Source organism: Paroedura picta, chromosome 12 (assembly GCF_049243985.1).
Source record: "Paroedura picta isolate Pp20150507F chromosome 12, Ppicta_v3.0, whole genome shotgun sequence".
In the NCBI taxonomy this organism is placed as follows: domain Eukaryota; kingdom Metazoa; phylum Chordata; class Lepidosauria; order Squamata; family Gekkonidae; genus Paroedura; species Paroedura picta.
The window spans coordinates 16,296,139-16,321,438 of record NC_135380.1 but is presented as its reverse complement, the minus strand read 5'-3'; the positions used below and the strand labels follow the sequence as shown (position 1 = coordinate 16,321,438).

At 46.5% G+C, this 25,300-nt stretch overlaps 1 protein-coding gene across 3 annotated transcripts; it reads right to left on the bottom strand.

The window, feature by feature from the left end:
- On the bottom strand, positions 1–21,513 carry ERLIN2 (ER lipid raft associated 2). 3 transcript variants are annotated; one of them, XR_013225737.1, is made up of 13 exons: positions 21,251–21,413; positions 19,261–19,382; positions 18,366–18,447; positions 15,867–15,913; positions 13,641–13,702; positions 13,293–13,418; positions 12,851–12,924; positions 12,277–12,335; positions 11,251–11,342; positions 9,716–9,805; positions 7,776–7,855; positions 1,484–5,574; positions 1–1,366 (listed from the first exon to the last, which is right to left on the bottom strand). XR_013225737.1 is itself a non-coding variant. In XM_077304848.1 (12 exons), the coding sequence occupies exons 2-12, from the start codon at positions 19,365–19,367 to the stop codon at positions 5,386–5,388; spliced, it is 1,008 nt and encodes a 335-aa protein (XP_077160963.1). In that variant the 5' UTR covers positions 19,368–19,382; positions 21,423–21,513; the 3' UTR covers positions 1–5,385. The 3 variants fall into 3 exon arrangements, 2 of the variants coding, with proteins under 2 accessions (XP_077160963.1, XP_077160962.1); XM_077304848.1 differs by lacking the exon at positions 21,251–21,413 and adding an exon at positions 21,423–21,513 and having other exon boundaries at positions 1–5,574; XM_077304847.1 differs by having other exon boundaries at positions 1–5,574.
- Between the last annotated feature and the right edge of the window lie 3,787 nt (positions 21,514–25,300).

Below are 25,300 nucleotides of genomic sequence, written 5' to 3'. Positions count from 1 at the left end.
TAATATCAGAAAAGTGTATAACATTTTATTCGGTCATAACAATAAATAATCAAAACTGATAGGGGTGGGTAGTTTTATCAGATAACTACAATTTAACAACAAAAAAAGGACAACTGAAGAGATCAGTACATAGCAGCGCATTTGCAAGACAGATTCACTTTGACATTCATTCAATTTTTCTCCCTTAAAAACTTGCACACAGAAGGAGTTGGAAATTCAGTGTTTTGTTCAAAGAAAATGAATGGAAATACACAAAGGAATTATAAAGAACCCCCCAGAGCCCCCACTACTGGCTCTGGGTAGAAAAAAAATCCTCTGCTTAGTGAAGCAGTAATCATGCTAAAATGCTCACCTGTATAAAAACAAGTTGGACAAAATTCAGTTGTCTAGACCAGGGATAGTCTGCGGTCCTCCAGATGGTCATGGACTACAATTCCCATGAGCCCCTGCCAGCATTTGCTGGCAGGGGCTCATGGGAATTGTAGTCCATGAACATTTTGAGGACCACAGGTTGACTAGCCCTGGGACTCAAGACCCCCCCAATCTGTATTTTCTTCACATTCTTATTTACTGCCGCTCAACTGAATAGTGGTTTAAGTTCTGTTTAATGGAGGTGTAATTTTAAAAAACCCTACACATTTATTCTAAGCATTCTATGTTTTTTTTTTTACATCAAAGTCATAAAATTCTTATAATACACTTTGGCTTGCTGGGATTTAGTTTATGCTAGTAAAAAAAGCTTTGTGGAAGAAATACCCACTACAATATTTGTTACCAAATTTTTACCTGTAGTAAAAATTATAGTACTAATAAAAAAAAAATCAAACGCCATCCTTCCTTCCCCCGATCTCCCATTTCTAATAATCTTGCATAATCTTCTTTGCCAGCAGCACTGGTGTGAAAAGCGCCTTGCTTCTTCTATTGTAGTATAGGACATTAATACGGTCTGGATTTCGGAAGGAAGACACCGACAGCCGCCGCGGACCAATCGAGAAACTACATTATTCCAATTTTTTCATTCTACGTCAGGAACGTTTCGTACCACGCTGTGCAGCCAGACACCGGGGCGCAAAGCCAGGGGGCGGGGAAGGGGGGGATAGCTACGTAGCAAGTGGAGAGGAAAGCCACAGGAGAAATGCAAACTTTCTTGCAAGCTTACTTAGCAATCTGATGACTTGTTCCCTGATGATCAAATGGGTGGCTGATACTTGTTCATATTTTTAAAATGTCTTGCCTAGCAGATGAAGACTGGGGAGGGAAGCAAAATGAAACAGAGAGGAAAGCCTTAGGGGAAGATCAACCCCACCTACATATACATTCTTTAATTCAGCACACGAGTACATCCTCTTGACCAGCGGTAGTCCACCTGTGGTCCTCCAGATGTTCATGGACTACAATTCCCATGAGCCCCTGCCAGCAAACGCTGGCAGGGGCTCGTGGGAATTGTAGTTCATGAACATCTGGAGGACCACAGGTGGACTACCCCTGCTCTTGACTACACAAAGGCAGCATTTAAAGATATAGTTACATGTCACATTTTGGGACCAATCCTGATGCCTTTGGGGTTGCTTCAGAGAATGAGCCCACACCACTTTGCATCCAATCAGAGTTAAGAAAATGTTCACTGAAGACATGCATGCCCCAGAGTGAACGCTAGAGGGACATGCTGTAGAGAACAGCAATGGGACCTGATTGCCGCTCCGTCAAAAATAGCACTTCCTTACATTACAGGGGGTGCCCTCTTAGTTTTGTAAAAGCTGAAGGTCTTAAATCCTGTTATGGAGTTATTAGAAACACTCCTCTTCCCACTTATGTGATCAGAAAAACGGTGCCATTGTAAGACTCAAGCCACTGACCCTGCAGGAATAGAAATAGGATTTCTCTGGAGAAAGAGGTACAACACCCAATAACAGCTCTTAATATTCAAACCCCAAGGGATGTAAGGCTAATCGGCCACAGCACTATTATTGCTTGACAAGGTTCACACATCCCTATGGCAAAATACAAAAAAACATTTGCTTAATTAATTGCTGTGCTGTACCAGTAAGATTCTCCTTCCTGCCTGCTCTTGTGTGTATGAACATCAACTGGATCATAATGGCAAACCTGTGTCTAAGCTATCCTCCTTTAAGGTGCAGGTGGGGACTTCTGCTGACTGAATGTTTCTCCATGTATAAAGTCCCGTGCATTGAAGAAAACTAGCATGTCAGAAGATTCTAGGCTAGCAGTTTCCCTGACAAGCTAGTTTTCAAGGAGCAAGGTGATTTTTTTTTTAAATTGTGCATTCAGTTTAATTTGTCCTCCCCCTGAAGATAGTCCAGACACTGGCTTGTAACGAAGTTCTAGTACTAAAGGACAGAGAACTTTTTACAAAAGCTACAAAACAAGATAATTGGACTCCATACACATGTAGGATCTGTTAACAGCATTATTTAAAAAAGCTAAACCCATTCTTATAAAGGGCAACATGCAACGTAGGGATCATTGTCAATCCAAAGTCTCATTATACTTTGAAGAAATTTGGCATGCCTTTCTCAAATTCTGCAAACAATCAGAAAAAGACTGAAGAGATGCAGCATTAAAATAAACTCATTTCCATATCTGGCAAAGCTTCTAGGACATTTGTGTCATTTGCAAGTCAAACCACCTTTGCAAAGGTGCCGGTGGCCATTTTCTGCCTTACTTATCAGCAGAACTGGTGCCATGACCCCACAATGAAATGCAGCCTGAGTGCCTTTCAGATGGACGTGAACTGCCTTCTTTTCACAGGCACCCGTGAGAAGCATTCTTTTACTAAACAAATGTGGCAACTGCACATCTTCAGGCCTCTGGTTCTGGGAGCCAATGCAACTAGGGGAGGGGAGGGGAGGGGAGGGGAGGGGAGAAGTTGTCTTTTCTGCTGCCTGAATTTAAATCTACTGTGATATGTGATTTCAGTTCAACTATGATGCAGGAAGCCGAAGTGATTCTCAAGTCTCACCGATCTGCATGCGAAAAAGAGGAAGTACAGACTCAAGCCAAGCTAGGTCGGTCTATTGCTGCTCTTACCTGGTAGCTGACCTGTTAGGTCACAGTTTGAAGCGGCAAAAGCTTGCAGGACTAGGCCGTTTTGAGGATCACAGTTTAACGGCTGGCTTCCTGGTACTTCAGCGCTGTTTAAGCCAGGGGTAGTCAAACTGCGGCCCTCCAGATGTCCATGGACTACAATTCCCAGGAGCCCCCTGCCAGCATTCGCTGGTTCCTGGAAATTGTAGTCCATGGACATCTGGAGGGCCGCAGTTTGACTACCCCTGGTTTAAGCGGTGAGAGATTATGGCCTAATTGTCATTAGGGCCACAAGCTGCAAGACACAGTTATTCTGGTCACTTAAAAGCATGCACTCATGCCAACAGACAGGGAGAATTGTGATCCCCCCGAAAAAAATCCAATCCCAACACTGTCAGCTACTCAACGAAAAGATGCACACCCTGCAAGAGTCAACAGCTTTGCTAAGCCAACTAGGTAACTAGCAAGGAGGATTAAGGCTATGCAATCATTTCCTTCAAGGGATCTTCATGCTGAATGTAGCTGTGCCCGGCTGTTCAGAGGATTAGAGGTGATCTGCCAAATATACGCATCCCACATGCGAGAGCTGCTCCAACTGTCTCACACAGGATTTGCTTAAATCACAGACTGACACTGGGTCGCTGGAGAAACAGAGCAGCTTTCTAAATGTCCAAGTCCACTATTTAGGAAAAGCTTATCTCAAGGCAGATTCTTCAGCTATGGCAGTAACGCGAGGGTATGGCGCTTGGGACATGCAGGCTAACAAGGGCCTCACATGAGAGACGGTTTGGCTACTGGGGGAATAGACCTGGAAGCCACATCACGATTTGAGTCCTGCTCAAAGACTGCACCCAGAACAAAAGAGAGCTCATCAGTCCCACAAGTTCCTTTTCACACACTGCTCATGGGATCCTTTGAAAATCTGCACCACAGGAGCCAAAATTATGTCAGGGTGCAAAGGACCATCACCCGTCCCTGTAACCTTTTTAAAACGGAGAGAATCTAAGCCCCTAAATTCTAAGGAACAGCTCCCTCTAGTTAGACGGTGAAACAAGTTAGTCCACATTGATCTTCCTGTGACAGGAGAAACACAAAATTGGATTGCTGGTCTATTATCCACAACATGCATGGACAACTAATGGACAACCAGCTATACATGGTGGCCAACTACTGTCCTAACTCTTTTTGCTATCTGCTTGTGTTTTTGTTTTTTTTTCCCTAAGGAGCTTGGGGCTGTTAAGTATCAGGCAAGCTGCTATGAAAAACTATGCATTACAGGCAGGCCTGGTCTGGAAAGAACTGCAGCCCAAGACAGCCATGGGCTCACTTGCTTCAAGTTACATGCAATGCCTGGTAGCCCACAAAGGGCACGTCCAGCTGTCTAGTGTACCGATTTCTGTGCTCAGATGCAGAAGGTATACCCTTGGAGAAAAGGATAGCAACTTTCCCCCCCTTGGAGACAAAAAAAAAATGATTATGGTAGAGTCAAGGGTCTGTCCCCTGCCCCATCACTGGTTTTTCCAATTGTCCCCCATCAGTTGTGTGTGCTAGGAGGAGAAGGAAAATGGAAGCAGACAGAAGGTCTGTGGACTTCAGACACACTACATGGATGCATCCGGAAATAAGCACCATTCGGATGAGCTCTTAGTGCATGGCTATTTAATGCTGTCAATCTCTGTGTCGAAGTTGGACTTTGTAGTGTAGCTGTGTTTCAAATGGGAAATGTAGCACCTTTCTGGAGATGGGTGTGTATGCCAGCAGCATACACCACAGGGGAAACCCAAGCGTTCAATCGTTCAAGAATCCGGCCTGGTAGCTAAACCTACAGTCTGCTGTGTATACATTGTACAAAATGGCCTGCGAAGCCCTCTAAGCCTGGCAAGCAGAGACAGAAGACGGCTGAACTTACTGGAAACATGATCACCTGCCTATTGGACTGCAACTGCAGCGAAGCGACCCCACAGCTTTTCACCAGGGAAAGTTTCTTCGGCTCTAATTCCCCCCCCCCCCCAGTGTCCTCCTGATTAAACTGAAGGTGCTCATTTGATTGAAACAGGTTGCAGAGGCAACCCAAAAAGAGGAACTCTGCAGACCCTCGAGTAGCCTGTGGCCGTCTCCTCCCTCTGCACGAGGAGAGATGCAACAGTGAATTTGACTGCCGAGAAAACCCAACCCCTCGTGTGTACTTGCAAGCCAGCCTTCGGAGCACAAAGAAGGTTTCGCCTGCTTGTTCTCTCCAGCGCCCCCAAAGACCGAGAAATCACACCGCAGAAAGCGGCGAGGAGTCCGTGACGCAATGTTGAACCGAGGCCGAGCTGCTCCTTTGGGCCGGCTTTGAACTCACAAACGGTCTCCCAGCCCGAGCCAGTTCTCGTCCCTTGGCTCCTCGGCTTTCTTTTCAGAAGGTTTGCTGGCGGCCCCGGTGTGGTCCATGAACATGTTGGGAATGTCTTTGCCAAAATAGATCTTGCTGTTGGAGGCCACAGCCTTGTATTTCATCAGCTGCAAGTACTCTGGGGTAAGTTTCAGCTGCAGGGAGAGGGGAGGAAAGAAAGAGCACGTCAAGGACCAGGGGTATTGTGATATAGCGGTGGGCATCCTCCGCCCACAGAAGTGTAGCAGAAGGAGGAGGATTCTTTCACGTGGATTGCTGTTCCCACTGTTTCAAAGTGGTCAAGTTGGGTTACAACATATGGCATACTGACAGGCAGGGTACAAGAAAAATGAGATATTACACACATGAAGCGGCTGAATACTGCAGCGGACCTCTGATCCATCAAAATACATATTGTCTTCTCAGACTGGCCCCAGCTCCCCAAAGTCTCAGGCTGAAATCATTGCCATCCCCTACAACATGATCCTCACTACTGATGCCATGGATTGAGCCTGGGGCCTTCTACTTGCCAAAGAGTTGCTCTAGCACTGATCCACATCCCCTACCTAGAGGGTAGTGGTAGCTGGTTCCCAGACTCACCCACCTGTTTTGCCTTCTTGCCCACTACCCCGATCTTCAGTGAAAGGTGCTATGGCCATTGTAGTGTAAATCCACAGCAGAGGATGTCTCCAGGTGGACTCTCAAGTAGATTTAGTTTTTCAAAGTGTGAATCATAGTGCCCTATAAAAAGGTACAAACCGATTCCGCAGAAGCAGCCTCTTTGCTGCTGCACCGAGTTCCCAGAATTAGCCTGTGCCGGGCTGGCTAAACCAGCAAGCAGAATAGAGACTTTCCTTTGCTCGACCCTCTCTCTTAAGCTGCTCAAGCGGATCACTGATCCTTCTAGCCCAGTGCTGTCTGGCAGTGATTCTCCAGTCTTGGCCTTCGACATCTTTCTCAGTATTTGCTACCAGAGAACTGTTGGAAATGCTGAGAGTTGAACTGAGGGCCTTCCAGATGGAAAAAGGGGTCTTTTTCTGCTAAGCTGTAGAGCAGGAGTTTCCTGGGGAACTAAACCGGCCATGTGTTCATTTAGCTCAATCCTTCTGTCAGGAACTTAAAGCCCAATACATGTTTTTCATCTGGATTCTGTCTCATGACCAAGTCAAGACATTAATGCAAACCAACCCCTAGGCTTTATGGGTACCCGTAACTGAGAACCATTCGGTATTTAAACTTTTCTGCTCCACCCTCTCCCTAGCTCATCAAAGCCACACTTAAAAGCACACAGAATGCACAACAAACAACCACAACGACTATAAAACCCCCCACACCTACATAAATCACTGTGCCACTATAATTAACCTCAGAGTCATCTCTAACCTCAATTAACTGCTTCCTGTAATCTAAAAATGCGGAACGGACAGCTACAGTCAAGCCTTTTGAAAGACTGCCCCTGAAGGTTTTTGCAAGGGTGGTGCTATTATAGCGATATTTTGAGACTGTACCAAGATTGAATGAAAGGCGGCATGACTCCACGAGAACATGGCGGATGAGAAGCAGTTTGAAGGTCACATCCAACTGTCCAAATCTTTCCAATGGTCCCCACCTAAGCCCAGATGCTGGCCTCCTTTTCTGATGCTGTTTCTGTAGCTAAGATACAGCTAGCCACACAACCCCCTTTTTAGTTCTAAACCTCAGTTCTCATCAAGGTGAAACTCTTCATTCATTCATTCATTCATTCACCCATCTATTCCATTCCATTCCATTCCATTCCATTCCATTCCATTCCATTCCATTCCATTCCATTCATCCATCCATCCATCCATCCATCCATCCATCCATCCATCCATCCATCCATCCATCCATTCTTCCTGCCACATCTGGCAAACTGGCTCATGGCAGATTACACAATAAAACCCCACATACTATAAAACCCCATCAAACCCCATTAAAATTAACATTCATAGAGCACAACACAGCATGGCAGTAAAAAATAAAAGCCCTCCCACAACAGCACGACTACCCATGGGGACGTCAAAAGGACTAACTACATCAGCTGGCCACACCAATGTTGTTCCAAAGTATGGTGGTGTCTCTTCCTTGAGGGGGGGGCCTTATGAAACTGAATGCTTCTTCATACAGAAGGGAAAAAATCCTGAATGCTGCTTGGCTGCCTCCCTGACAAGGAATTTTTCTATCGGGCAGGTTGTTTTCTCATCCGGAAGTGCTATTCAATCACGCACATTGCTGTTTGAAAGGGTTCAGCCCAGACACAGATTCACCACCTCAGTGAGAACTAGACCAGCCTGTGGCCCTCCAAGACAGACATTGGTCAGCCGACCGGATTGCTTACCTTGTTGGCCTCTGCTACTTTCATGGCAGTGTAACATTCAGCATCTGCTTTAGCCCTTTCTCTGGCAAGAAAAGCAGCATCTGTCAGGAGAGAAGACACTTCTAAACATGGGGAAGCCGCAAAAGACACGGGAACATCTCTTCTCAAATCTTCTTGTGTCTTCAAAAATTAGCATGCGTTTATATTATCAACCGGGTTGTAAACACCAGCCCCGTCCTCCAACATAATTTATTTTATTTTATTATTAGACTTACATACCGCCCCTCCTGGCCAGTTGACTTTTGATTGAACAAAAGAGGGGAATCGTAAGATATTAATGGGCAATAGTTGGCAGAGAAGAATGTGAAGGAAGGAAGCAGACGGCCTACTTGCCAGCAGTGACTTTTTTGGGGCAGTCCCAATGAGCGCATCTACAACAAGCAACCCCCGTTAGGAGAACATGGAGGGGCATCATGCCAACACTCTCTTCCTCTAATGCAGTGGTCCCAACTTTTTTATCACCGGGGACCGGTCAACACTTGACAATTTTACTGAGGCCTGGGGGGGGGGGGGTAGTCTTTTGCCGAGGGATATCGCCGCCGCTGCCTGAGCCCCTGCTCCACTTGCTTTCATGTTGGCGCCCCTGACTTCCCGCCGCCTGCTGGGGGGTGCTGCCAGCAGCAGATGCGCAGTGCCACGCCGAGGGTGAGCCCAGCCATGGTGGCCACTGGAGAGCACTAAAGGTGAGCCGGCGGCAGAGTGGCAAGGCAGCCCCCGAGGCAGCAGCTGGGGAGGAGAATGAGGAGGAGCCGCGGCCCGGTACCGACTGATCTACGGACTGCTACCGGTCCATGGACGGGGGGTTGTGCATGGCATCTCTATTCTGCTGCTCCAGTTGTTGCCTTTCGGGAATAGATGCGTTCCAACCCGCTGCACAAAATTCTAAAGCTCGTGCTGTACAATGCTGCAATCCCGCAAAAGCCTGTATTGAGTTTTAGAAACCCCGATTTTTAAAACAATCCTTATAAGAACAGCTTTTTAAAAAATCCAGCCTGGCATTTTCCTTTGGTGCCTGGTTGTTTCGAAACCCATCAGGCCATTCGGCTGGTCATTTCTGTTCACGTACCCCAGGAGGGCAGCTGCAACCAAACCCAACAGCTGAGCAAGTCACAGTCCACTTGTTAAGGGAGCTGGAACGGCTTGGGACAAAGCCAATGTTCCCGGTCGAGGTGGTATGGCTGGGCCTCTGGCTCCTGCGGGGCTGCAGCAAGGGCCTGGTACCTGGCAACGTGCCTTTACGAGACAGAAAACCAGCAGAGCTCTGTTGGGGGCTGCCTAATGAGAGAGCGCTGATCTGTAAACCACTAATTGGCTCAGCAGCCGAGCCACTGCAAAGTTTGACAAGACCCTTAATGAACCTAATTGGATCTAGGGACTCGCGGCTCGGAGGCTGCCTGGAAGGGCCTTTCCCGTGCCTGGGAACTCGCCTGACAACGGGAACAAAAAACAGCCACAAAATCAGGTCTACAAAATACCTGGCATTCTCCATGGCAGGGGAGGAAGCCAATGCAATACGGGGGTTCCAACCTCGGCCGCCTGGGCTATTCTGGATGCCTGCAAGAGGTAACTGGGAGCAGGCCCTGGCTCTGGTTGAGGCCAGTCTAATTTCTCTGGGGTCGGGGATCCTGGGCAAATTTTGTATGTGCAACCCTAAACTTTTTGAAAGGGCGAAGTGGAGGAGGCAGTCCCACAAGTATGAAGGTCCCAGACCGTTTAGGGCTTTAAAGGCGAGAACCAAGACCTTAAGAGGGAAGGCATTATTAAAAAAAAAATAATTCTCCCACCAGCAGTCTGAAGTGGCACAGTTGATTCTTCCACCTTATTCCACTGCATGTGCAGCAGACGTGACATTATTTATTGTGCTTCGCAGTCCCAAAATGCACCAAAAATCCCTAGCTCACCTTCAATCTCAGAGATGCGCTTCTCAGTCTCCTTTTCCATCACCTTCTGCCCGTACGTGATTTCAGCCACCTGTGCTATTTTCTCAGCCTCTGCAGAGGGGGAAAAAAACAGCTCTGTAAAAGGAGCCAGCTCTTACAGTCAGCATTTCTAAAACCCTCGTGCAACAAGAAGAGATCTGGCAAACTGTATCACCCACTGGACACGCGCACATTTCTAATGGAAGAACCAAGGGAAGGCTTTACAAGCTTGCCTGGTTTCCTGGGAGGAAGAAGCAGGTTATAAAACAGCCTGTCCTCCTTGCCTGTGCCAAGTCACTCCCCCCCCCCCTTTATAAGGCAGGTCCTTATTTCTAACTATTATGCCACCTCCATTCCCATTCATGATTAGTTCTCTAAGGAAAAAGATTACTTTTAGTTATTTCAAACATTTGCTTGCTGCTTCTCAAAAATTTCAGAGCGGCTCGCTGTTAAAACAATTTGAATTAACAAAAAAATAAAGCAGGATAAATCAGTCTGAACAGATCAGTGGCCGAAAGGCACAAGCTGTCAACTGCCTATGATCAGACAAGCTGGAATGGGGGCCCATGTAAATTTCTCCTGGGGAAGTCCAAAGTTCTGGGGATGTAACAGAAAAGGCCCTGCTTCTTATGACTGATCTAGCCTCACCATAAGATCGTAAAAGGTAAAGGTAAAAGGTAAAGCACCGAGTCATGTCTGACCCTTTGGGTGACGCCCTCCAGCGTTTTCATGGCAGACTCAATACGGGGTGGTTTGCCAGTGCCTTCCCCAGTCATTACCGTTTACCCCCCAGCAAGCAAGCTGGGTACTCATTTTACCGACCTCGGAAGGATGGAAGGCTGAGTCAACCTTGAGCCGGCTGCTGGGATCGAACTCCCAGCCTCATGGGCAAAGCTTTCAGACAGCTGCCTTACCACTCTGCGCCACAAGAGGCTCTTCCATAAGATGGACTTGATGGTATTTCTCAATTGCCTATTGAGTGGATACGGGAAAAAGCAGGCCCCCAATTGGTGAGCCCTTAAGCTCCAAATCACTTGTCATATATTAACAATTGTAATTCCCAACAGAGCAATCCTCTTAAGAGGGAACCATGCCACAGTGCTAGAGCTTTGCATGCAGCAGGTCCCAGGCTCAGTTCTTGGCATCTCCAAGATTTGGGAAACGGAACTTCTCTAGCAAAGCGATAATACAGGGCTAGGTGCCCTGAGTCACTAGAAAGCAACTTCATATATTCTGTGTGGATCCCATTCATCTCCTGGTGGGATGCGTTGAGTTTGGTGGACTGGTCATTGACAGAGCTCTGCTCTTATGAAGTAGGCTGCAGGCCATGCGGCAAAATCACCAATCCAGAGCCACACCTTTTAACTTGCACCTTCCATAAAGCCTTTTGTGATCCTGTTTTCCTATCACTTTCTCCTAAACAGACATCTCCAGCTGAAGCCTTAATGAATTCAGCCCTCCCAAGGGTTATGTTACAGGGCTGGCAGTAAACAAGGAACCTTCAAATAGATACAGACCAATGACAGCCTTCTTGCGCTCCGTCTCCGCCTCCTTCTCCACCACCTTCTGCTTCTGAGCTGAGATCAACAGTTTTGTCTTCTCGCTCTCCCTAGAGGGGTCAAAAATGGGTGTGGAGGTAAATCGCTGGCAGCAGGCTTTGATGGCTTTGAAAGGAAGAATACCCAAATCTGGGTGGGATGCTGGACAATCGCAAGGGCCCAAGAGATCTGCAGCCCACTTCATGCTCAGTAGGATTCGCCAGGCATTTGGACACCACGTTAATACAGAATAGAAAGGGGTAAAGAAAAGCTGGAAGCAGTTCTATGCAATGCTAGGCGTTCACTGGGATTAATATGTATGGGGACGACATTCAGAAGAAAAGTGGCAAATAAATTGAGCCAGGTAAGCCTCAGATCTTAAGAAGAACTTTACTGGATCACAACAATGCAGCAGCTAAGCACACTTCTCATCTCTGATGACGACTAATGCCATGTATGCAGAAGAGCATCTTTGAGCCATGCAAGTAACTGTAATTGATAGTGTAAGGCTCAAGAATACCCCAACCATGACTACATGGTCCACAGCTACTTTAGCTAAGACAGATAACTGTATTTCCCCTCTCTCCCAGGAATTGATTTGTTAGCTAACATTAATAACAAGATCCACATTTTGCACTATAGCTATGCAAACAGCATTTGCACAAGTGCCTTTGTACCTGACTATTTTATTCCGAACCCTGACATGAGCCTCTGGAATTTCAGGGAGGCAGAGGGAAGACACAACCGGAACCAACAATGCAGGAGTCAAGGCTTAACCTCCTGCATTCCAGGACAATATGCAGCAACTACAGTGTTCCCACATGGTTAGAACAAAGTTATAACCCACAATGCTGATTTCTTAAACCAAAAGGAAACAGAGTTTCTCGGGAAACCAACTTGGGTGTCATACTGGGATGCACAAAACTGGATTCATCTCAGCCCAGCTACCCTAGCAAGCCAGGGACATTCTGGCAGCCAAAGAGAATCCTTATCCTTAATACTTACATAAGTTCATAATTTTTCCGAATTGATTCAGGAATATTTGGCTTGGTGACTCGCACTGCCTGGATGGACAGAAAGAGAGGATGCAAGCTGCGTATTGAACTGTGACAAGGAAATGAATGAGCTACTTCTGAGTCCCTGGAAGGATCCCTAAGTCTCCTGCATCCAACTTTCTAACCCACTTCTCCCACCACATCAGGGCTGCAATCTCTCATTCGAATGGAGGCTGATGAGAACGATCTGGTTTCAACAACGCTGACTTCCAGATACTTGCTCTCCAAAGGCAAGGGCCACCATGGCTTCCCCCATAACTTCAGGGCACAAAGTCTTGGTAATAACCATCAAGACCTCCTGTGCTTGTCCAAGAGTATAACCTAGGAGCTGAGAATACTACCAATAAAAGAGGAGGTACAAGAGCACCTACAGCTTACTTTCACCCAAAAGGTACACTGCTGGATTGGGGTAGAAAAATGGACCCTGACTTTGCAAACAGCGCAAAACGTAAAATTAAAACTCCCTCCTCTGCTCTTCTGCCCAGTTTTGGACACATGTGTCTTGTCTTGTGACTCTGGCTTACCTGTATGATGAGGCCAGGTGCCATGCCGGTCAGATCTTGCTGGAGAGCCAGCTTCAAATTTTCATCTATCTGATCTGGTAAAGAATTGAACCGAGAGTTACACGACTTAGAGGATCATACGCCGAAGCTAGCCACATGGGCAGAGATTTGGGGGGCATAGGTAGAGAGGTGGTTTTCTCAGGGCCCAGACAGGACTCTTTTGCTCATGATTCCCTAATAAAAATCCCAAACCTATGTCAACCAACACACCTAAGCCCCTTGACATATTTACACACACACACCCCGCCCCAGTTCAATAAAGACTGTGTACAGGTGCCGAACAGGCAATGAGCGGATGAGCCAGAAGCACAAAATCAGATCTTGAACTGCTTACAACTTCAGCTTGTAGCAAACTGACAATGCTCAGAGCTCTACAGCCAACCCTTTGCATCAATTCGCTCACCAAACAACTCAATATAGACTTCCTGAAGAGTGTGAACGCTGCAGAACTGGTTGAGTTCGTGGTGAATCTTGTTGAAGATGAGGGCTTTGTCGTAGTCTGCAGTGAAATTCTTCACTATATCATATACTAGTGAGAAGAAGAAACAGGGCAGTGAGTTCGGAGGTTCATACCACCCGTCGCAACTTGGCCAATGTCAGATGGTCCAGGGCTCCAACTGAGAGATGAGTCCTTGCTCCCTAGGACCCACAGGGACCTAAGTGCCTCCCCAATAATGTGGTAACTCCAGCCCCAATAATCCGTGCACAGCCTAGAAAGGAGGCAAAGCACAACTTGGCCTTGTTCACTCACCAGCATTCTGGATCAGGAAATTCACCACCTCGATTCTGTCAAAATAGATCATTACTCCCCCACTGCAAAAGAGAGAGAGAAAAGGGAGTAAGTGCTAAATAAGATGCTTTGACTGGGATAGATCAGGAGCCGGGTTTGGAAACTGGTAGGCTCTGCATAGGTGTAGTCTTCAAGAAATGCTGCTGACCAAGAACGGGCAAGTTATCTGTCTTATGATACCCAATTCACTCATGTTGGCATTTGCAAAGGGAGTGGGTGAGGCTGAGTGAAATAAACCAAAACCCTGGCTGGATCCAATCGACGGAACCTTTGCACTGAGAGGTGCTCTCAGTTCTCTTTCTTCTCTCAGCACCCAGGTGATTGGAGCACTTCTACAGATCAGTGCGTTTTCCAATTTCCAACATTCCAAGGCTGGTCGCCTGACTGCACTGAAAACAAGCAAAAATTGCTTATGCAAACTGCACATGCAAATCCGCTGACACGTTACTAGATGCAACAGACATTGCAAACAGCATGCAGTGGGGACAAATCAAATTATCTAAGGCACAGGCCGCTGCAAAGTTCCTGCAGGCTGGGTAGGAGGGGTCTGAAGCAGCTTCTAGCTAAAGTAAGAGATTGTTCCAGATGAGGTCACATGAATTTGCAGCTAGATGTTTCTCCCATCAATCTAGAGTTTTAAAAAGTGACAACAAAGCAGCTTTAGGACTATTCAGTGTTCCTTTATGTTTTTTTATAATAATGCTATTTAAAAAACGATAAACAAGTTATTGTCTTTGTGGGCTGAAGCCAACAGTAGAACAATTACTTCCTACAGGATGGGGGGCGCAATTGAGGGAGAGGTTGCCATCTAGTGGCAGGTACCGGGATCTTCAGATTTATTTTGTGAAAAGCATATTCAAATGGATAGCCCTGTCGGCCTGAAGTAGCACAATAAAATCAGAGTCCAGTAGCACTTTCAAGACCAACAAAGATTTATTCATTGAATAAGATCAGAATTGTGACCACCGCCGCTATATGTTATGTGATATGTTATATGTAACTTTTAATTGGGGTTTTTATGGGGATTTTATTGTGTTTTAACTATTTATGTTGTAAACCGCCCTGAGACCTATTGGGAGAAGGGCAGTCTAAAAATTAAATAATAATAATAATAATAATAATAATAATAATAATAATAATAATAATAATAATAATAATAATAATAATGTATTGTTATTTATTATTATTTATTATTATTGAATAAATCTTTGTTGGCCTTAGGTGCTACTGGACTCTGATTTTTTTTTGTGAAAAGCAGTACACAATCTATTCCTGTGCCTTGGATTCCCCTGCCAGGAACCTTTGAAACCATGTGATATAAAATGCTCCTTGGATGTATAGAGATGTGCTATTTCTCCGTGTGGGTTTTTTTCCCCAACCAGGAGCTGCTTTGTACTCCGGCTCATGGGCATCTGGCAAACTACAGTAGGAAACAGGATGCTCACATAATTGGATGTGCTACTTGATCCAACAGTGTTCCTTTATGTTCTAACAAGTGGGAACATGCAAGGGGGAAAAATCACAAAGATCCCTGATTGGCCACTGAGCCAGTGCATGGTGTACCATTCCCCCCCCCCCATTGCCCATTTGGTTCACTTATCCATTCACAGGCTCCTGGCCTGGCGGGGGAATTAGCAGCTCCTTCTACAGCCTGTTGGATTGCTGCCCCTGCACAACTTATCCAGAGGCAGGGACTCTCATTCGTCCCCTGCATGCCCCCATCTGCCTACTTGTCCATCCTTCTCCCTCGCACTTGATGGCAGGGGTGGTGGCGGCAGCTCCAGAAGAGTGACATGGACGGGCTACATAGCAAGGTGCGTGGGGTCACTTCCTCCTCTGACCCTGCAGCTGACAAATTTATCTCATCTGCACTTGTGGAGACATAATCCTATGTTTGGGGGATCTGTACAACAGCCCCACTTGTTCAAAAAGCTCTTCAGATTTTTCTGCAAACCTGGGGAGCTCTCCAAGTCTGCCAAAAAAGAGAGAAAATCTCCCTTCTGCCTGCATGGCCCTAGTCCACAGATGGGAGCCATGTTGACTATCACATATACAAATGAGGGGGAGGTGCTGTACAGAGGTGAAGGGAAACAACCCAAGATCCCAAATTCATAGCCAGCCATTGTTGATAGGATAAGAGGGCAAAGGATAAAGGGGGGGTAGGCTGAGTGCCAAGTCACGGCTCACCTCGTACCACATGGAACGTTTTTTACTTCATCTGTTTGCAACGTAGTCTGAAATAGAAAGCAAAAGAATCAGAAAAGAACCTGGAGAGTTTTACTTCTGCTCAGCTAAGCGGCACTTCTGCCTTGTATGCAAGAATTTTTAAAAAAGAAACAATCAAATACCCAAACCAGCCAGCTCTTCCCCCCTCCCCCGCTCGATCATTCTTGTTTAGCCGCAATCCAACTAAATCTGCTGCTATCAATTCCCTCGGCCCTTATCTGGCACTTGGCAGTGCCGAGAGAGCAACCCAAATGATTCTATCCAAAGATCGCTCGACAAAAAAAGCAGGAGCCAAACTCGTTCAGCAGGTCTGACAGATGCTGAATCGAGAAGATAAGTTTCCTTGGAAAAAGGTGCACAGCTTTGTTTGAAGACAAGGTCTGGATCCGATTCAGATAAGCAAATATATATATACTAGTATCAAAGCCCATTTTAAAAAATGGGCTTTGAAAGGGGTGGCAGGGAGGAGGGCGTGAGAGGGTGGCCGTGGCTCCCTTTGGGCCACAAAGTGGGCTAAAGGGAGTGGAAAGCCCCCCCCACCGGCGGTGATAGGGCTTTGCGGCCCGCAGGGAGGCTCCCTGCCTCTCTCCTCGTGAGCGACAATTGAGGCCACAGCCACAAGGTTTCTAGCAGGCAAGGAGGGAGGGTGGGAGCTGAAGGGCCAACCAGGGTGGACCTGGACGGACAGGGCCCCGGACAGTCTCCTCCCAGGAGGCTGTTTCCCAAATATATAAGGCAGCGAAACAGTGTTAAGGATATGGGTGTCAGATAAGTTTCAGGCAGGCAAAGGGCAAGTGCATTCTGGGCACCTTGCTGACATCTGCAATGCCAAACACCATCGGAGGGCTTTTCACACTGAAATTATGCCAAAATGAAACTATTGTGACACTGGCCCTGAGAATGCTATTCCGTCTACCTCACGCCCTCAAAAGGGTCTTTTCAGCTTTTCTACGTAGAAAGGGCAATTGTGGGAGCAGAGCGGCAAGCTCGCCCACCCACTACACACATTCATTCATTCTCCTGACTTAGAAAAGCTCAAGGAGGCCTGTGATAATTATGTTCTGTTGTACTTCTGCTAGGGGAAGATCCTGCTAGCCAGAGATGAACAACATCTTGATGCTGAGTTTCTTCTCTTTGAAAGTATGAGCCCTTGGGTGGGAACTGAAGGACAAGAGCCAAAAGGACTATCATCATTTGGTGCTTAGCTAGAAGGCTGTAGCCTTTAGCTTGGCGGAAACTTCCCTAACAGGAAGGGGGATGATCTGCCTGTTTTTTGCACGTCACTAGGTTTCCAAGTACCTTATAGAAGCTGCCGGAGAAACACAGTGATGTACTTACCTGTAACTGTTGTTCATCAAGTTGTCACTGTGCAGTCCCATGTGGGACTGCACAGGCCAGCCACCGGAAGATTTCCTAGACAGCCAAATAACAGAGCAGGAAGACCCCCCCCCCCCCCCCGCAACTGGATATCTTGGAACTGTTTTCCTGCCCACAGGTCACGGGCTCCAGAAAGGGGCTCTGCACTCTCCCTCAGTTCTCTTGGAGCCACCACTAGGAGCCAGAGATAAACAAATTTTACAACACAGAAACAGCCCACAGTGGGACAGGAGGGAGGGATGTGCGCCTGCACGGTGACAACTTGATGAATGACCGTTACAGGAAAGTGCAGCACTGTTTTCATCGTCTTAGTCCTGCGCAGTCCCATGTCGGAGACTAGCAAGTCAGCTTACCAGGCGGTGGGATGAGCGATTCACTGGAAAACTGAATGCAAGTCTGCAGGCCCCACTGAGAGTTCCCTATTTGTATGAATGTCTACAGTAGGGGTCCATGGCCTTTCCCCTCCTACTTTAATGGAGTCGACCACAACCCAGCAGGCCACATCCATTGCTCTCCCCTCCCAAGCGTGAGTGCTCTTGCAGTTTCTGCACCTGCATGCTTACTCCCACCTTAAATTGTCTGTCTCCCCCACTCACACACCTCAGTTCTCACCGAGCCTGCTCATTAATGCGGGTGATGACATCACATTCGGAGGCCCCTAGCTGATGGCTCCTTGAAGCCTGAAAAATTATTTCATGGGCTCCTCCACAGTCAAAAGGTTGAAAAAGACTGTTCTACAGAGAATTTTTTTTCTTTAGTTCCTTCCCATTAAAGATCACAATCTGTGCTCCTGCCTACTGTGACATCCACCGAAATGGCTGAAGAGGGATAGGGGGATGTATGGAATATTAAAGTTTGCAAAATGTCCCACCCATCCCATATTATGCAACATCCCCTTTCTGCCCTATGACAGTGAGAACATCTGCCATCCTGGAAGAAAAATCAGCAAGGGATGCCCATCCCCAGTAACTCACCACCTGGCTGTCAGCAGACGGGGGAGCAAGATGGGATAAAAGCGGATGGGAACCACAATGGCACAATGGTAGGGGTACATTCCTTTAGGAAGGTCACTGAGAAAGGTACCTGCACTGATTTATAAGAGGTGATGAAGGGAAGCATGAGGTGGAAGCCAGGCCCGCTAGTGGAGGTCAAGAGAGCTCCTCCTCTGTAGTGGAAAAAAGAGAGACGTGCATATGTTTAAGCAGGAATTTCTGCAACATTCAGTCAAGTTTCAGACCCCAGAAATGCAATGTAATTTACCAAGCAGGTACTCATCCATGCCTTCTATCAGTAATAATATAGTTGTGATAAAATACCCATCTACCCTTTGCAGGTTATTCACAGACCAGTACAATAAAATCTGCCTCGTTCCCAGTCTTCTGAATTGCCTTGCATGGCTTTGCATTAAGTTTGAATTATTTCATTTCATTAAATGACACTACCCATCATCTCCACCCCTAAGGTTTCAAGCAAGGTCCATCCACTGATATATTTCAGCCACTTGACCAGTGAGAGACATCTGCAAAGTTTTATTAGATCCAGACTTAGCAAGCAACCATTGTAAAGTAAAAGCTGGACTACCATAATGACCCTTCTAAGGGGCTGCCCTAGGAGAGGATTTGCGAGTCTCAGCTAATGCAGACTGCCTGCTGATGTGAGGGCGAGAGGGTATTGACTGACGGGAGCCTCTCCCACCATAGTTCCCATTACATTCTAAGTGTAATTTACAGCGCTGAACATATGAAGTTACTTTATTACCACGGTCCATGTAGGTTGGTATTGCTTCTGCTAACTGGGAACCTCAGGGAGAGATCTTTCCAAGCCATTCCGCCCAAGATTTTGCAGGTAGGTGCCTGGACCAAGTGATGAGGCTGAACAAACATTTGAACCTGGGCCCCGGCCTGACATGCTAACCGCTACCCCACACTGGCTCACCACATACAAACCGCATCACTCTCACCCAGTTCAGTCCACCTACCGGTAGTAAACGCCAATGTGCCCTTCTTCGATCTTGTGTATTGCAGAAAAAAGAGCAGCGGCCACCAGGCTGGCAGCGAGAGCTGCTATGGCACCCAGCTGACTCATCCCTGAGAATAGCTCCTAGGGGAGGAAGAGAAGGGGAACGGGAGGCACCAGTTAGTTTTGCAGTGCTTTGGGATGCTGTGCAACACCAGACCTGCTGTTCTTGCGGGGGGCAGGCCTGGGCTGTGGGCTGTCCTGCTCCGGAACAGAGTGCAGAGAAGGAGTAAGAAATTATATGCAAGAACACCCCTTAATTCCTAGATCAGGCTAAGATCCACCCAGGCAAACACTCTGCATCCAGTGCAAGCCAATCCATTGTTTCCAGAAATTTGTACAGTATGGAGGAGAGTGCCTAGGCCCCTAGCAACGGGAATTCTAGAGAAGCAGTCTTGTACCCACACATGGCTATCCTCAAGTGGTTCTGTCCTAGGGTCACTAGTCCCTACATAATTGCTGTATTTGGGTGGGGGGGGGGAACCTGCTGCACATGCATTCTCTGTCCTGAATAGTCAGAACTTGACATTCTCTCTAACATGCCAACCATAATGGAAGAGCAGCCCTTCTCAGGGTGCGGCATCCAGAAAACACAGATGAAAGCTCTTCTGGGACAGAGAGCATAAAACGGAATGACTCTGCTATTATGCTATTAAAAGACAAAAGCAGGTCTGCCCACCAAAGAGCAAGAAAGCAAAGATGGTTGCTCCGTGTGTCGCTATTTAGCAGGCACTACCCCTACATTCCTGATACACAGCCCTACACACCAACTTTGCTCTCATAAGCAATTCAAAAGAAGCTGGGGTGTATGTGTGTAACACTATCATTCTTCCAGTTTCAGTTCCCAAGCAAGGCAGCGAAGAAAGACAGCAATCTCATCTATACTAAAGCCAATCCCAGTGCAATACTTCCCCTTCCATTCCCTAAATAAAACTGCTCCTCCAGCGAATAAGTGTAATTGCAAGTGAGTTCTTCAAACAGTAAATGCAACTGAAAGTGTTTGACTGCAGTTTTTTTTATAGAAGATATATGAGATTCACTGAAACAATAAAAGGCTGAAGAGAAAACGGTTATGGTCCGTTTAGGAACACACCCTGTTTCTGAAGCTGCCAAAGGGCAGGCTCTTGCAACAGCAGTGAATACAGAATACAGAGAAACGCTTGTGCCAATGCCTGTTGAAGAGAGGGAGGAGTCGAGACCTAATCTTTGGTTTAAATATTGGTTTTACAAGCACACCCTCATCTCTATTTTCATCTATGAAATGTAGGCAGATGCAAAATGAGAGCACTGGGCAGAAAGAGAAACAAACAAACAAACAAACAACACGCCTAAGTGTCATAAACTCTGAAAAGAGTAGATTAGACATGTGGCAGAAAGGCAGGCAAAAGAAACCAGGTTTTGCTACAGCACGCAAGAACTTTACCACAGCTTTGTCACATCTTAAAACCCACTCTGTTTGTGTAGTCCTATACCATACTGCACCTGTAAGCATATATTATTAGGCAATTCTTTAAAAAATGCATCAAGGGCCTGCCGTCTAAGGGCTTCATTCTGCCGGGCCAAGCTCACCAGCCTTACAGGGCTATTGTGGGAGTGAGGTGAGACAGGAGAACAGCGCGCGTCACCCCTGACCTCCTGAACGATAGGGAAAGGACGGGCTAAGCCTTGCACGGACAGCCTCATTTTGGGCCCGCACCTTAAGGGGCAGCAGGGGATCGGAGCGGGACAGAACCACCAACACGGAAACCAACCGCAACAGCCAGAGCACGACGGCAGAAGGGGTCAGACACTGGGCTCGGGGTCCAGATCCCCATCATGCCAGGAGGCTTGAGAAGGATCCTGGACCCGCCTGCGGGGGGGGGGGGGCAAACTATAGAAGCCCTCTGGGCTCCCAACGGGTCCCGCTTCGGGTTCCCTGCCTGCCTGGAGCACAAGGCGGGTTCGCGACCCACCCAGGGAGCACGTGGCTCTGCGCCTCCAACCGGCTCGCCGGGAAGACGCAGGCCCAAGGCCCGGCTAGGCCGCGGCGGCGGGAAGGGAGCGAGCATGGGGCGAGAACTCCGCCCGGGGAGCCGCGTCGCCCCGCGCGAAGCAGGAAGGGCCGCCTCCGCCTCTCGCACTCACCGCAGCCGCCCGCTCCTGCTTCTCCGCCGCTTCCGGGTGTCGCTCTGGTGACGCAATCACTGCTCGCCGCCCGCGCGGTCCCCGCCCCTCCTTTCCCTCTGGGCTTTGCCGCTGCAGTTCCAGCGCTGGCTCCGGCAGGGGGCGCTAGGGAGCAAGCGGAGAGGGGACGCGCCAGTTTGGATTGGAGCGGTCCTTGCTGGACGCGCGTTAACGTCTGAACGGCGGACACGGGAGAGGAGTTCCGGGGCCGGGGAAGTCAAAGGCTCCCCGCCCGCCCAATCATTAAATAGACAGGGAAGCTCTTGGTGTCGCCCCCGATGGCGCTTCAGGGGTGGCCCAAGCGTGGCTCTCCCTGGATCATGGGAATTGTAGTTCACGGACATCTGGAGAGCTACGCTTGGGCCACCCCTGGGGGATTAGAACGGTGCCAGCTCCAGAAAGGGAAAACCCTGGAAATTGGGGAGGGGACCGGCTTCAAAGGGGCATAATGGCGTGGAGTCGTCTCAGTTGGTCTCCAGCTATCACCAGAGGTGGCCAAACTGGGTGCCCAGATGTCCATGGACTGCTATAACCATGAGTTGCTGCTAGCAGGGGCCCATGGTAATTGTAGTCCATAGTCATCTAAAGGTAAAGGTATCCCCTGTGCAAGCACCGGGTCATGTCTGAGCCTTGGGGGTGACGCCCTCTAGCTTTACCGTTTTACCCCCCAGCAAGCTGGGTACTCATTTTACTGACCTCGGAAGGATGGACGGCTGAGTCAACCTTGAGCTGGCTGCTGGGATCGAACTCCCAGCCTCATGGGCAGAGCTTTCAGACTGCATGTCTGCTGCCTTACCACTCTGCCACAAGAGGCTCCCATAGACATCTAGTGAAACACAATTTGGCCAGTCCTGAGGGTGGCAGCGCTAGGTGGAGAGGTGCTGTGTCTAGTTGAAGCCCTGTTCTTGGCTAATAAAGCAACCATTGAATATTTCTTCATCTTTAATATCTTGCCAAGTCCTCTGAGATCCTTCTAAAATGCAGGTTCTTGGGACTGTATTGGGTTTCCAAAACTTCAGGGGGTTTGTTCTCCTTTTATAAATCTGGCTGTTTTGTCTTTCTAAATATATATATCATTGTCTTGTTGCTTCTCTTTAATTTTTACAACCTCTTCCGTTTGCTCCTGTAATTTTATGTTAGTTTGTGACAGTCCAGCTGATAATTCTTTGTACGTTTCTTTGATAGTCTTCCGGGTTTCTGAATGTTCTTCAGGGTTCTTTCCTGAGATTCTTGAATACTTCTCTGGATAGTCTGAATGTTCTAAGTTCTTTCCTCAAGTTGCTGCATTTGATGCATCAATGTTCACAAAAGCTTTCCCACCAGTTCTTTGATTCCTGTTTCTTCCATATTTCTTTTGTCTTTTGGGCATGTTTCATTTGTCATTATTCTTTTTGTTCTTCTCTTATTAAAATACTATACAAACTTTTCATATACCATTTGCATATACTTTTTTCTAATGCAAGTAGATAAATATACTTTATTCTTTGCAAATATAGGGAATATCACAAATCTATCACTTTTTATATTTTAAAATAACCAGACTAATTATTTATCTGTTATAATTGGAGGCGATGTAATCTTAAATCCCTGTGTGGGGTAATTCTTCATAGTAAATAATAAACATTCTAAGTACTAATAGATAAGATGAAGGATGTAGGTTATTTTCTTATCATTTCACAATCATAGAAATGTTACCAACAGAACAATTTATAATCTATTAAAATTTGGTTTTATTAGGAAAGGGAAGGAGGTAGAGAGATAATAAGAGAAGGGAGAATGGGAAGGGAGGGAGAAAAGAGAAAAACAGAAAACAAATGAACAACAGACAAGAAAAAATTAAAACATTGAGTTTTGCATTATGCATTAAATATTATAAACAATTATAGTGGGGGAGATAAAAAGCCATAATAAAAAAGAAAAGGAAGGCAAATTTATTTAATTTATCGGCTCTTAAAAATCTAAATTAGTCTGCTATAATTCACCCAAAGCAGGCTAAAGAATAATTTTTAAAAGGGTGGGGGGAACCTCACCCAGCAACTGTGCTTTTTCCCCCCTAAGTTGCTGATTCATCTGTGGTTCCCATTGTCAGAAGGAGATATATTGTAAAAAGTCTTCTCATTATTGTAATTTTCTAGGGAGTATCAAGTATAGTACTTTGGTAGATAATTTATCTTCCAATTAGGCCATCTCATTGGCGAATTTGTGCCAGTCTGTATGTTGCACTTTTATTGCTGTGTCACAACAGAGCCAAGTGCTAACTTTTTAAAATAAACTTTTCTTTAAAGAAAAAAGGGAGGAAAGAAAAAATGGCCAATTCTATTGTCCATAAAAAGGATATTTTGCAAATACAAACAATGATGAGAAAGTTCATCCAAGAGATGAAAAGGCAGATTGCAGCAGGATCAGGCCTCCCCGTCTGAATCAGGCCTCTGTATCTACTCTTTTTTATGTTAGAGTTTCTTGAGGGGAGATGTTAAATTAAGTACAGTTCAATAGTTTACGTACTCCCCTTAGAAAAATCTCATAAAACCCTTATTGGTTCTCTTAATTTGTAATCTGTACATTTTCAAAAATCCTCTTACTGGTGAGATGCATCAGTGCTGGCGGTCTGCTAATCTTCTGAAATTAATAACAGTTCCAGCCTTTGAGGGTGAGCCAAAAGGTTGTTTTATTTTGTTTTTAAGTTAAAGTCGAAGTAAATGGGAGGTTGGCCTTGAGGATAAGTGCCACTCATTCTGTGCTAATCTTGGTGTTATCAGAACCCAAGTGGAGCTTGAATAAACCAGGCCCCCTCCATGGATTCACCTGTCAATTGTATCTCCCCCGCAGGGGGAACAAGTAGGGATAGAAGAATAAATTCTATCCTCAGTGAGGTAAGTATGGAGCCTTTAGAAACACTTGTTTTTGAGAGTTTCCCCATTTCCCCGGAAGTCCCAAAATCTTTTAGGTATTTTTTTTTTAATGAATCAAGCACGTGCTTCATAAATCACAGCACTTGGCTAGGTCTCGCTGCCTTTTAATAAAAGTAAACTAGTAAATTACTCTGAGCTCAGGCGAAATGCATTCCTATAATTGTGAGAGCAAAGGGAAGTTTAGAAAAAAAATTGGCTCACAGCTGGAGCTGGCCTCGGCTACTTTCATTACTGTAAATCAGTCTCCATCTGTGGATCTATGGTTAATCATATCAAGATGTGACCCGATCCGAAGGTAAATATCATTAGTAATAATTCAAGGGGAGAAGTTAAATTGACAAGGCGCCGTTAGCAGTGCAGGGGCTGTCCTTTGAACACTGGGGACATTTATCTGAAAGTCCAACCCAGGTTAGCTGTTGCTAGTCTTGCCAGATCTTGAGGGCTGACCCCAAGTTTTAGAATGTTGTCTATTTTTAAAAGTTTGTATTTTATTTGATAGATTTATATTGCCCCCTGTCATCCATCAGGCTCCTGGGTCATGGCGATCGAAAAATATTAAATCTGAAAATAAAATGCTATCCATTTGGAAAAAGAGAAGGAGCAGAGGGGGAAAAATAACAAAACACATTGAAAACTCAAGTGCCTGAGCAAAGAGGAAGAATTTGACCCTGTGCCTGTGTAATTTTTGCCCACTGACTGCCCTGCAAGAGTAGTTATAAGCCCTAAAATGGGCACAAAGACAGGCACCCTCTCTTGGGTGGCAATCAGAGCATGAGGAAGGGTGTCAGTTTTGACTCGCAAAACCATATGAGGAAAGATTTATCCCTTCTCTGTCATGCTGTGGTCCCAGTCCCAAACTGGTCCCTCACGATCTGTCTTTTAAGGATACTGTGCATCCATTCACGGCTCTCACAGCATCTCTGCTTT

Bases quoted from the DNA above. Each gene is read 5' to 3' on its own strand.
- ERLIN2 (XM_077304847.1), bottom strand. From the start codon at position 21,346: ATGCTCGCTCCCTTCCCGCCGCCGCGGCCTAGCCGGGCCTTGGGCCTG. The intron at 13,419-13,640 runs GTGAGTGAACAA...TCTTCTCACTAG, and splicing joins TTTCCTGATCCAGAATGCTG to TATATGATATAGTGAAGAAT. The intron at 12,336-12,850 runs GTAAGCCAGAGT...CTGTCCATCCAG, and splicing joins CACCTGGCCTCATCATACAG to GCAGTGCGAGTCACCAAGCC.